Source organism: Ptychodera flava, chromosome 2 (genome assembly GCF_041260155.1).
Source record: "Ptychodera flava strain L36383 chromosome 2, AS_Pfla_20210202, whole genome shotgun sequence".
NCBI classification, from domain to species: Eukaryota; Metazoa; Hemichordata; class Enteropneusta; family Ptychoderidae; genus Ptychodera; species Ptychodera flava.
Genome location: NC_091929.1, coordinates 18,970,472 through 18,983,260, shown reverse-complemented (window position 1 = coordinate 18,983,260; position 12,789 = coordinate 18,970,472). Strand labels below are relative to the sequence as shown.

General features: G+C 37.5%; 1 protein-coding gene across 1 annotated transcript; it reads right to left on the bottom strand.

The window, feature by feature from the left end:
- Positions 1-1,661: 1,661 nt before the first annotated feature.
- On the bottom strand, positions 1,662-9,892 carry LOC139116106 (uncharacterized). The gene is made up of 2 exons (XM_070678654.1): positions 9,826-9,892; positions 1,662-8,455 (listed from the first exon to the last, which is right to left on the bottom strand). Exons 1-2 carry the CDS (start codon positions 9,826-9,828, stop codon positions 6,191-6,193), a joined length of 2,268 nt encoding a protein of 755 aa, XP_070534755.1. The 5' UTR covers positions 9,829-9,892; the 3' UTR covers positions 1,662-6,190.
- Between the last annotated feature and the right edge of the window lie 2,897 nt (positions 9,893-12,789).

Genomic DNA, 12,789 nt, shown 5'->3' with positions numbered 1-12,789 from the left:
TTTGTTACTTTGAGGTGTTTTGCGCCCTTTTACTTTTCTCAATGGAATTTTCAATCGTTCTTTTTGAAAAATTGACAATAAAAATCATAGGCCATCTGCAAAGTTTAGTATCAGAGAAACAAATAACCCAATATTTAGTGATATTTGAAATTCAAAATGGCCACTATCCATGTGTTACTTTTAGGGGGAAATGAAATTTTCGATTTTCGAAAAAACTAAGACAGTAAAGTTTTTCGTACACCAAGAGCCTTAAAATGAGGCCCCAAAGTAGATCAGAAAAAGTGTAAATATAGCTGAGTAGAAGCAAGGGACGGATTTCAAGACATCTCGGTACACGAGCAATAATATTAATACACATGTACGTAGCTAATGGGCGATGGGCATATTGTTAATGAAAGTCAAGGGTCATTCTGGTCACCAGAAAGAACGGAAAAAATTTGCTCCGATACTTATCACTTTGTATCTGAATGCAGACCTTTAGCTCTATTGGCTAGCCTATAATTAAATATATGCATAATGAATGAAGTACAGAATGTGGCATCATGAAATCCCCCATCGTACCAAATATGAAGGATGTAGGTAGGTTGGTCGCTTGTGGTTACTGGTATATTTCCGTATTTGTGAAGTTGAGGTCATAGGTTAAGCTGGTCACGTGATACTTTGTCAAGAAAATTAGCTCTTACACATCGCTATGTACCAAATACAAACCTCTGTTCTGTTGGCAAGCCCAGAATTATATATGTGCTTAAATAACAGGGTACAGGATATGGCACTATAAGTCCCCCATCCAATAAAATATGATGATTATAGCAGCTGTGCTCACTGATTCATAGGCCTCTTTTTGAAATCGAGATCACAATCTTTGCTCCAATACTTTGATACTTAGATATGTGCGAAACTAGTGAGTTATGGAATGATATGAGGGCCAAAGGTCAGGGGCAATCCAGAACATTTCTTGAGCAATCTGGTCTCATACTATTCAATAAACATAGCTCTCTCGGACATTTATACAGGACAGAATACTGTTTGGCAATAGCGTAACTGCAGAGGAGTGTAAAGAGCAGGTCAAAGGTTATGAAAAAATCTGAAAAAAATCCTAAAACCCTTTTCTCAAAATCCACTGGGCCTGTGATCTTTATATTTGGCATGAAAGAGCCTCGCAATATGGTCAGAAAGATAGTGAACAGAAATTTCGTTGATAAATTTTTATGCAATTGAGATTAACTGTTAAGTTAAAATTCGGAATGACAGCCAGAATATGTTAATTATTGTTATGGTCATGCCATCAAAAAAGTTGCTTGCGGAGAATTTTTACGTTTGTGCCAAATTCAAAACCGATAGGTGTGACGGTGTTCCGTATGGATATCGATTTTGATGGTGAAACAATAAAAACAGAATGATTACAAGAGGGTTGCGAGACCTAGACCCGCAGTCTCCAAACCCTAAGAGTTTCAGTCCAAATACCTGTCTCCGATGCGCAGACTCAAGATCTCAAGATACTGAAGAATAGGTGACATTGGCATACAGTCGAAAAACTATTCCTCCCAATTTTCAGTATTGACTTATCCTGCCGACTCTCCTCTATGACATCGCACATAGACACTAACATAACACATTTCCCTTTCGTAACCACTCAATTAGGCGATCGGACCGAAGCTTCTGTGGCTAAAACGAAGGTTTAATTGAAACAAAATAGTAACATAAGAAAACCATCTTCCCTAATGTACATTCCATTACAAAGGTTTTCTTTCTGAAACTCTCGTCGGATATCAGTCCCATTTCAAGGTTTTTCCTCGCTCAGGAAACTTTGCCTCTGTCGTCTTACATCAACATTTTTTACTAAATGCATTTGTTTAACGATAGAAATGGTGTCGAAATCAAAAGATAGGTAATTTCTGTTGATATAGAGAACATACCGTGATTGCTATGAAGAATAAGTAAGTTTGCATCTATAAGTAAGTTGTACAATTCTAAAACTGGTTTTGGAGTTGATAAAGTGTTCTGGAAATAGAAAGAAATACTTGCACAACCTCTCTGAAATTCTTGCTCATTGCAACTGATATAGTATGCATGCGAAAAATAAGTATTTCAATTATTGATAATTTGTGAACATAAGTAAGAAAACTTAATTTACAGTGTTTGACATGCACGATTGAAAGTTAATGTCAAAGCCTTATATACTTCATTTTATATAGTACTCAGGTCAAAGGAAGAATAAAAGCCTGCTACATCCAAGATACATTATTAGCGGGAAGCATGAAACTAAAAATGTACTATAGGTACAAAAGAGAATTTCATAGTCCATATCAAAAGTGAATAGCTACAATATACATAACGCAAAAGTTATATAGGATCATAACCCGCAGAATTTTAGGGTTCATAAGTAAAAGTAAATACCATAACAAATGTAATGTATACAATGAAATTTATCAAGCCACTACATAGAAATAGCTGCCATATTTTAGATATGCAAGTGAAAGGGAGAAACTCAGTCCGCTACATTTTTTTATTGAACACAAGTTAAAAGAAATGTGAAAAATTGACCCACAAAATTTAAGGCATAAAAGATAGGAATTATCAAAATTTCTACTACAAGAAGAAAATAAATGAGCTCTACTTTAGATACACAATATAAAATATGTAAGCTAAATATACTATACTTATATGGGTAACTTTGAATACATACGGAATACAAATACAGTATGTTCTACAAACGTTAGTGTTATAAAAGAATAATGAAGTATGCTAGACATTATAGATTCAAAACGTGATAAGCTACGCTACAGGCGAACTGGCTCGAGGAAATGTGAAAACTTAATCTGTTACAATTGATATACACAAATTAAGGTTCCAAGACAAGAAATTGACCTCTTTAATCTAACAATTCTCTGGTGCATAATAAGCTCATAACCGCCCCGTACATTATACGTTTTCTGAAAGCCTAGATATAGGGAAACATTTTGGTACCTACAGTGTCACCATTGTTTACATAGCTATCACGTGACAGGTAATTTGCATAACCTTTCAAAAATCGGTTTTCCCTATGTTTTGTCTCAATACTTCAAAATATCTTACTTAAACTTGCTGGAATGCAAGCTGTTACAAGGCTCTTTAAAAGTGTGTCTCAGATTTTTTATATCTTGCTTAGTTTTTATTTGAGCACAATTTTAAAGAAATCAACTAGGGTTAAATTCACCCCTCTGGAAGTTTTTCTGGCATAAAAATTGTTTAAGTAAGTTTAAAAAAATTCTGAGACACACTTTCGAAGATCCTTGGAATAGTTTGCACTCATACAAATTTCAGCCACATATCTCAAAGCATTGAGACAAAACATAGGGAAAACCGATTTTTGAAAGGTTATGCAAATTACCTGTCACGTGATAGTTATGTAAATAATGGTGACACTATGGTAACCAAAATGTTGCTCTGTATCTAGGCTTTCCGAAATATATAATTTACGGCGGTTCCGAGCTTATTGACTACTATAGAACTGGTAGCTTTAAAAGGTAAATTTCTTGTCTTGGAACCTTGAAAGTGATTAGGAAAACGACCACGTGACCCTTGTATATATGTAACCAACTATCAGATGACGAATGAACACACTTTTGTGTTTATACTTTTTGTTACAATACACATCTTCAAAAGATTTTTGAAAATTGTATTATATCCTTTCACTTAGTTGTTTTGCATATAGATAAATCAATTCATGAAAAGCATTGTGTGGTCAATCACGTGACTAAAATGTTATGTGCGATCTTAAAAAAGGACAACTTAATTATTGTTTATGTCTACCTCTTACGGCGAATGTTAAGTCAGAACTGAAGATTAACTCTTCCCCATGATTTTCACTTATGGTGTTCGGACAAAAATGAATAAAATAATCACTCGCAATTGTTGACAATTGACAATTATCAAATCAAACTAATATAACCTCAAATCATTTCACACTATCACCTCAACGCCTATTAACGTTAACAAAAGCTACAATTATAAGTACACAAAGGTCATGAAAAATTGTTGCCAGTATTGACATTTACTCCATGTGATTATGCCATCACAGTGCTTTTAACAATAATGCTATCTGACTTTATCGTGCTATGTGTCAGAAATATAAATAACGATAAATGTAAAGCAGTACCTGTGATCTCATTGTACTTTTTTGGATAAACAGCATTTGTGACAAGACCTAGTATTCAAGCATTTTGACCGGCAGTTGTGTCAAATACATCTCACTTTAACTTTTTTCAAGAACATCAAAATAAAAAATAAGAGGAATATGTAGTGATAAAAAAGAAAGCAAGAGTATTCTGACATGTAGGTAACCCAGGCAAAGAACGGGGGGGGGGGGGAATTGTACTACACCGTCGCAAGAAAAGCTGTGGTTGGAAAAACGAAATCCTAGCAATCAATACTATGACACGACAAAACAGCACAGGGGAAATTGATATAAGGACAAGCTTAAGCTCAGCAGAAGGCAGCATTTGTCACAGAGGGAAGACATAATTTGTGGGAGAAACGGTGTTACTGTACATTAATGTTGATAAAGCTCAGTCAGGTAAAGTGGGCCAGAACCTGCAATACCATTGCAACACGATGCAGTATGCACAGGAAGCTTTGGTTACCAACCAAGTCGGACAAATCATGTGTCTTATCAGAATTGCAATTTGCAGTTTTTCACAGTTTCTCATTAGTGTCGTTGATTTTCAAAAGAAACTACATTGTTTCTTCTGTCACATGTATGTCAAATTCTGCACGAGCTGAGCCATATTCATTTCTCACGGTGATTTTAACGCCTCGTGCATCGAATTCAGATGGTGCTACACCGGCCTTTTGTCTGATGAGCCCCTTGGATACATCCAACTCGAGAAAAGGAGGAAGTGATGGTTCAACCATCCACTCCTGCCCACTAACACTGCCAACCTGGCCTAGGGAAGGATAGAATACACGATCTCTGTCATAAATCGACAGGTTGATATCAGGAAAAGTAAGCATTTCAGGTTTCATGCCCTGCATACTCAATGTCCACGTACGCTTCGTTGGTGTCCCTATAATTGATGATCCATTAGAATCTAGAAAGACACCTCGCCCGCGAACATTTTCTATTGTGAACGGGCCACTTTGTAGATGGTCCTTGGAATCAAATGTGACGTCACCAACGCAGGTCACAATCCATTGTTGTTGTTTCCGTTTCTCCTGGTCAACTTCTGGAGATTTCATCATCACACGATTGTTGGCTTCAAGGGTGAGAACAAGAACCTTTCCCAAGCTGTCATTATTGTCCTCTGGAAATATCCTGCTTGAGAACATAGAATGACCTTTATAATCAGTAGACACGCTTAACACTGTGTCATACCCATGAGAGAGTGGACCTATTTTGATATTGCCGTCAGGGAGAATTGTAAGGCACTCTTCATTATCTGCAGTATCAGGAGTCATTGACAGACCAAGAGATCTTGGCTTATCATCTTCGTCTTTGATAACCTGGAAATAGTCAACATCACCGCTATATCTCATAAAAAAACCTGCCTTACTTACTTTGTCACTATGTATAAATTCGGTAACAGGATCGGGAGGTTGTTTGTGTGTGAACATGTAAACGATCATGAGGATGACACCAACAATTGCTCCAAAAATAGAGAGACCACTTGTCACACTACATATAGAAGCAAGACCAAACCCTCCAACAGTTGTTACACCTGAAGTAACCGCCCATCCTGCAATAACTGATACGAAATTTAGAACAGAGGAGACTAAAAAAAGGGAATTCATTGCTATAACCATTCCCTCATGGGACTCTGCCAAAGCAAGGCTGCTGAGCACAATACCACCAACTCCCAGAAGTGCTGCAAAGCGGGTTGACATGAACTCAGTAAGATTTCTCCCAAAAATTTTACAAAGGCGAGGATACTGAATTTCAAACACGAAATCTTCTGTGAGCATTTGCATAGCGAGTTCTGCTTCAGCAGGGATGGATGTTGCTGGAGTAGAGACATTCCGCATAATCCAGCGACCAAAGGTAGACGTAGTAGATGTAGCCGTCAACTGTACATCTCTAAAGATTGCTTTAGCACATACCCACAAGCTCTCACCTGTCTTGAAGGCATATACTCCCATGATTCCTTTTCGTATCAAGAGTGTTGAAAGCTTTATATTCATAACAATGAAGTCTGCTTGCTCAGCAGGCGTCATATCACGGAAACTCACCATACCAGTGGATAATTGGTAAATACTCATACCAGCATTGGCAAAAAGCATAAAATTGACCGACTATTGCAGCACCTTTACCAAACTTGTCAACAGCTTTCCTGGTAAATTCCCTGCTTACGTTAACCCAGCTGCTGGACCCAACGGTAGCTCCAACACTGTATAAAACTTTCAAATACTCTGCCATTTTGTTTTTCGCCAATTCTTCCTGCATATCCCTAGCATAATCCCTCATTTGTGGATCAGTGCTGTTGACGTACTTTTCAATGAATGCATTCGTGACGATCGGTACGAACATACTTATCTCCTCCCAGTCATTTGCAACATCAATGAATGATGGTAGCAAGGAGGTCAATTGGAATGTTTGCATGACCTCGACAAACTCCTTCATGAAAAAACCAGATGAGTCAAGAATACTTAAGAGACTGGAGTAGCGCTGAATATTCTGAGTTAGTTGCTGGGATGAGGTATTTCCTTGTGTCATCATCATCCTAAGCATAGAAAGGTATTGAGGGGATGACAAATACTTAAACAAAATGTATGACCAGTACTGTCCCTGGAGACCTCTTTCACGAACGTTCTCAGCAATCGAAGTCATTCGCTTTAAATCTTCCCTTTCTTCTTCAACAGTTGTTTCACTTATGCCTTCCTCTATGTCCTTGATCCATGCTGCACTTGATTCAATAATATACCTTCGCTGGTGTTCAGTATTTTTTGCCTGGTCGGCTATAAATTTTACCATATTAGGGAACCTTTTTTGCCATTCATGAGAGTATAGCTTTTCTGTCTGCTGAGCGTACACCTCTGACGTGCCAGTGAATTCTTTCATAACCGCCTGAGCTCTCCTTGCATTTAGGTATTTGACATTTTCGTTGTCTGCAGATTTTAAAGCATTGACCAGGTAAGGCACCGATAACTGTGAATACCATTCTTCATTTGCTGCATCATCTTTTGCTATGTCTTCTATGTCACCGAGGTCAGGCGGGTATGGGGCAATAAAATTATTTAGGTCCTCCTTAGGCATGTAGTACTGAAGAATTTTGTAAAACCCTTCCATAGAGGATTGCTGAATGGAATCGACAACACCTTCTGAAGTTTCCTTATAGGGGTTCATGTTTATGAGATCGTATATTGACAGAGTAGGCTCTGCTTCGAGAATTGCAGGCGCACGATAACCTTCAACACCAAAACTAGAATGTGTGACAATGCTGCCATCTGCTGAAAATTCAACAAAGCCTCTAGGTGGTAAATCACTCATCTTACATTGAGCTGCAGAGAGATCTTCCCACCAAAGTTTGTTATGGTAGATTCCAGATTTCTCTACGTGTTTACCATCTATCACAAGCTTTTGTCGATGTGTTGTGAGAATGGTACCAAAGTGGCCTGGCCTGTGTAGTTTGTATGTGCCAGCAACAAAATGATTCTGAGGTCTCCCTGTGAGAGCATAAACATCTCCCTTCAGAGATCGTTCACGGCAGAGCATTGCCCCTCCCAGTATATTTTGGGCTAATTCATCAAATTCAAATACCATTTTGTAAGGGAACAGATTTTTATCAACATCCATATCTGGTGGATCATAAAAATCATTCAGTGAAAATACAAATTGACCATATCGGTCGATATGTGATGTGGCTGCACCAGTACCACTCGGCCCTCGAGGCTGAACATCCCACTCTATATTGTTAGTGTTGTCATTGAAGACAGTGGCTGTTTGCCATATTACGTCATCTCCAATATTACCCCATTGTTCCTGCCAATAGGTGAAAGTCATAGCTTCTTCATCCCATGTTGCATTTTTCCATTGTTCTGAATTGATGTCCCACTTTAAAGTGAGTTCATGCTCACCAGCGACATAGGCCCCAGCATCTCTAGACACTGCCATCGTGTAGGATGGACGAAGGTATTGTAACTCTACTGCTTCAACTTCCACCCCATCACCAATTTGCATGGAGCCACCACCAACTCTTCCATCATCTGTGAACCCAATGTAACCAGCCGAGTACTCACCGCGCTCTCGTTGTTTCCATACCAGCTCAGTACGTTTGTGAAGCCATTGCCAGTTCTCACGGTGTATGTGCATATGGTCGATGAAGAGGAAATCATGGGTATCTTGTGGCCCGATTTCTCCTCGTATGATTGTAACTGTATGTCCTCTGTCTTGCCAGGAATCTGGATCGTGTGATTTTGTACGGTTGTTGCCATCTAGATGCCTTACGAGGTAGGACTTGCATTTCTCTGACTTTATGTCAATCTGCAAAGAGTAAGATATTAAAATAAGAGCTTTGTGTATGTTATCAAGACATGAAACGTTTTCATCATTTACATTCCTTTCTGTTGAAAAAACCGATGGGAACTAATTTGGATAATTGGATTTTCATATTTTTCAATTTTTTCAAAAGTGTTCGATGCCGTACAGTTGAATGTACGTTGCAACATTACAAATTACTCATAAAAACAACTTAAAAAGAAAAGGAGTTGAGATTACATTTGCAGATTAAAATGACATTACTTCACTAGTCAATTATCCCAAATTAGTGCCAATCGTGTTTAAGTATTTTCTGATGATTTGAATGGATACGATATTAGCCTTATTTCAAGAGACCACGCAGAACTCCAGCTTTTGAATTTGCAAGGCCTTGCGATAATGTTCTTAGGTCTTTGCTGACGTTTACATATCAATATCAGGGGCCACTTACACCATTCGACCAAAAACTCTCTGTTCCAACACAATGTACCTTTAAAGTCACTAAAGCTACGAATGTATGCTTTTACCTCTTTGCCTTGGCAACAAGTTAGGATTTAATTAACTACTGCACATCTTCTCGATGATGATGGCTCGAGTTTTATCGCTGGATACGAATGGAAAAATGAGCACTTGAAAGTGCTGATTACTGTTGTTTATGTAATGCTGCGGAGATACTGCATTATACGACAATCCTCCTGGCATTCAAACGACTCCAAGAGTCACTAAACTCTATTAATAGGGATTCATCTTTCGTTTGTAGATGAGCGAAAAACATGTTAGCTAGAAAGCGTTTGGCCTTATCTAACTGTATCTGTTAGTGGCTGTAGATGATGCAGTACCAAAATCTGGGTGCTATGTAGCGCGCTAAACTCATACGCGGGATAAAGAGGGCGTACTCGACATTATTTTTAAAAGGTGCAACCCAGTAGAACACGACTGGCTCCTTAACCTCAAAAACTTTTATTGAATTATTTTATACATAGTCTATCTTAAGTCAAGCACCAACATTTCTCTCCATTTCTTTATAATCTTACCCTAAAATTTCCGATTTGGCTATAAGTATCTCACAAAGCACCGGAATTTACCTACATCGTTATGTGATGTGAGAATTTCAAGTTTTGTTCTCGAAATAAAAAAAAAACAAATATGATTTTAATCTCTTTATCATTTCTACATCCCTGGAATGTAATACAGCCATTCATCTTATTTCGCCCTGTCATTATATTCCTTAAGTTTCTGCACCTTTATACTTGCTATGAGCAGAGACAAAACTAGACATATGAATGTGCATACAGTTTGATGATGGTTGAGATATTATGGAATTCACGTTCTCGATAGGAGGACAATTTGTTCAAAAGACAAATATATTCCCTTACCATTTCGACGGTTGTACCTTGTGATATAGAACTTCAAGCACCAGATGCAACTCTGCTACGTTCCTTCCTGTTGAGAGATGTGCTAAGTTAATAAAAAGACATACAGGTTGCAAACATACAGATATCATAATCACAGTAAACTGTTCACAGAGTTTTCATTTGGTGGTAGTCACTTATAAACACCTTGTCTTCATGAAGTGGACTTGCATGTTCAGGAATATGTCAAAGAAAGGTAACAGACTATTGTTAATTTGGCTCAGTAATATCCTGGTTAATTAATGGTCTTGATTTGGTCATGAAGTTGCAGTTAAACAATTCAGAAGTCTGAGTGTTTCATGCAGGAAAAACACAGTTTATCTGAGCGAGGACAAATATTACATCGTGTCTCTCCAGTATTGACTGAAATACAAATTTAATGACGAAAAAGAGACGAGAAAATAATTTCATTGTATTTCATTCCATGATGCATCTTCAATCAACAAAATACACTATCCAATCACTATTCAAGGACAGTATTTAACCGTTAACATATTGGGGTAAGCTGTAATCTAAATATGCCCATTTATGGTCAAAGGGGCGTTCCTTGGTATTCAAAATGTCCATGTGAGGGCGATGTTTTTAAAAAGCGGCCACCCGCTTCAAATCTGTGATTGATTATATTTTCTCTTTCCATGGTAACTGTGGCAAAATTGGAACAGGTGACAGTGTACTTAAGGGACCTAACCTCCGAGACGAACGCTATCAAACTAGAGCAAACATACTGCTCTGTCGACATTCACTTTAAGCAGAAAGGTATAATGCAATTGGTAGTTCTTATTACCTCAAAATTAGATGTATCTTTGTTTTTTGTAGAGAGTACCTCGTGTACAATGATGCATTTATGTGGACGCGAATGGAAAGTGGTCACTGATATTTGAAAGGCCTGGCCCAGTCCCCCTGTGGTGGAAAGACTTTGGTTATATTTGAAAATGTTCGTTTTTCACATGAAATGGAAGATTTTCGGTTGTTTGCTGTGTAATTTTGTGATCCCTCTAAATATATAATATATATATATATATATATATATAATATATATATATATATATATATATATAGAGAGAGAGAGAGAGAGAGAGAGAGAGAGAGAGAGAGAGAGAGAGAGAGAGAGAGAGAGACGCTTCCATTACAGCAAAAAAATGATTAGAGTTTATAGATGGAAAACGTCATGTGCCATGGAGTATTTATGTAGACGTGAATTGATAAGGGAAACTAAGTATTTAAAGGCCAGGCTCAGTCCCTCTGTGGTGGAGGGACTTTGGTTATGTTTGAAAATTTATTTTTTTAAATAAGGTCGAAGATTTTGGGGGTTTTTTGCAGTGTATTTTTGTGACCACACTTAAGCATCTTTAAAAAAGCACCCGCCCTAGGGAACTCTTGTTTTGCAATACGCCTCTTCATCCATGAATGGTTGTAAATGCAAAAGAGTGTAATCTTTTGAAATAAATATTTTGAATAGCTGTGTGATGTTTAGATTATTCGCGCCTGTAAAATACAGACAATCATAAATATTTAAAATGCCACTATAAATTTTGACATCTCGTGTACACCATCCAAAGCCGTTCTACTTCTGATACAGGAGTCAGGTTTATCTGAAGGTGGTATGCGCCTCGAAAGTGACTAAACTTTTGCTTCATCTTTCCTAAAGGGATCCACTCTCTTTCATAATTTTGGTACTTTAGAAACAAATCACGAAAGATTTACCGATATTTGAAATTCAACATGGCCGTTATCCCTGTGAGAACCCTTTGATTGCCATTGTCGAATGAGGACATGTTCAAAGCGAAGTCTTAATAAAAATTCGACAATGCTATAAAATGCCCAATCGAGGCAGATGAATATTCCACATGATAAAGAATCATTTGCACAAAACCTCAATACCGAAACAAATGCCATTAATATAATTTGCATAAATTAATACTAATCTGCCCCATATCTTACACTAAAAAGACAATGCTCTGAACACTGAGACGAACGAAGCAAACGCTTTGCCAATAGGAATTAAACAGTTGAGGTTACCCTTACGGATCTACAGTAGATGAACTAAATTTTAACGATGCAATATCAATTTGTAATTGCAATACAAATTTTTACGAATTCGGCGCAGCGCAAGTATACTGGTTACACCCTATCAGTAGTGTCCAAGCTTTAATGGTGTAATGACACACACACTACAAATTTTAAAAGTCACTGAAACCTAACAAACACATATTTGTGATGGTCAAATGTACGGAACCGGCTTAGAATTCCACTCTTACAGAGATTATCAAGTTTATGAAAGTTTTGTTGACAGAATGCTATCTGGTGACTGATAATCAAGCTAACAAGACATGTCTGACTTAGAAAAAAGTGGAAATATTCTGCCAAACAAATGATACTACAGAGATATTACCTAGTATAGTACTATTTTGATTGCAGAAAACGCCCTTCATAATCAAAGAATGGAAATCAAAATTTTGGTAATTCTGTCATAGTGTTTTAATTGTGGCTTTCTATATATATTTGAGTATTTGGTTTGCCAACTCAACCTCACCTGGAAAAAATCTCATTAACTTGTTACAGCTCTTGTACAGAAAATCAGACGAAAGAAAGTTTAGTATTTTTCATACCAAACAGTTGTATTGTTTAAAATCTCTCTTGCTCGCGTTATGTTTACTTTTACCAGCTTTTGAATTTTGAGTCTGTGCATCTGTCACCTACTGCAATAGTTGGAGATACTCCGAAGTAGTTTTAAGTTCGAGTCCACGGTCTCCCGTCACTCAATGATGCAATGTACTTTAGGCATTTTTGTTTATTGCCAGAGGACTCGCGAATATTGCATGAATTTTCAGGTATTTGGGTCAAACCTTTTACCCGTAAGCACGAGAATGCACCACAGAAACTCTGAATACCACTACGTGAAACTGCTTTGTCAAAATGGAATGCTTA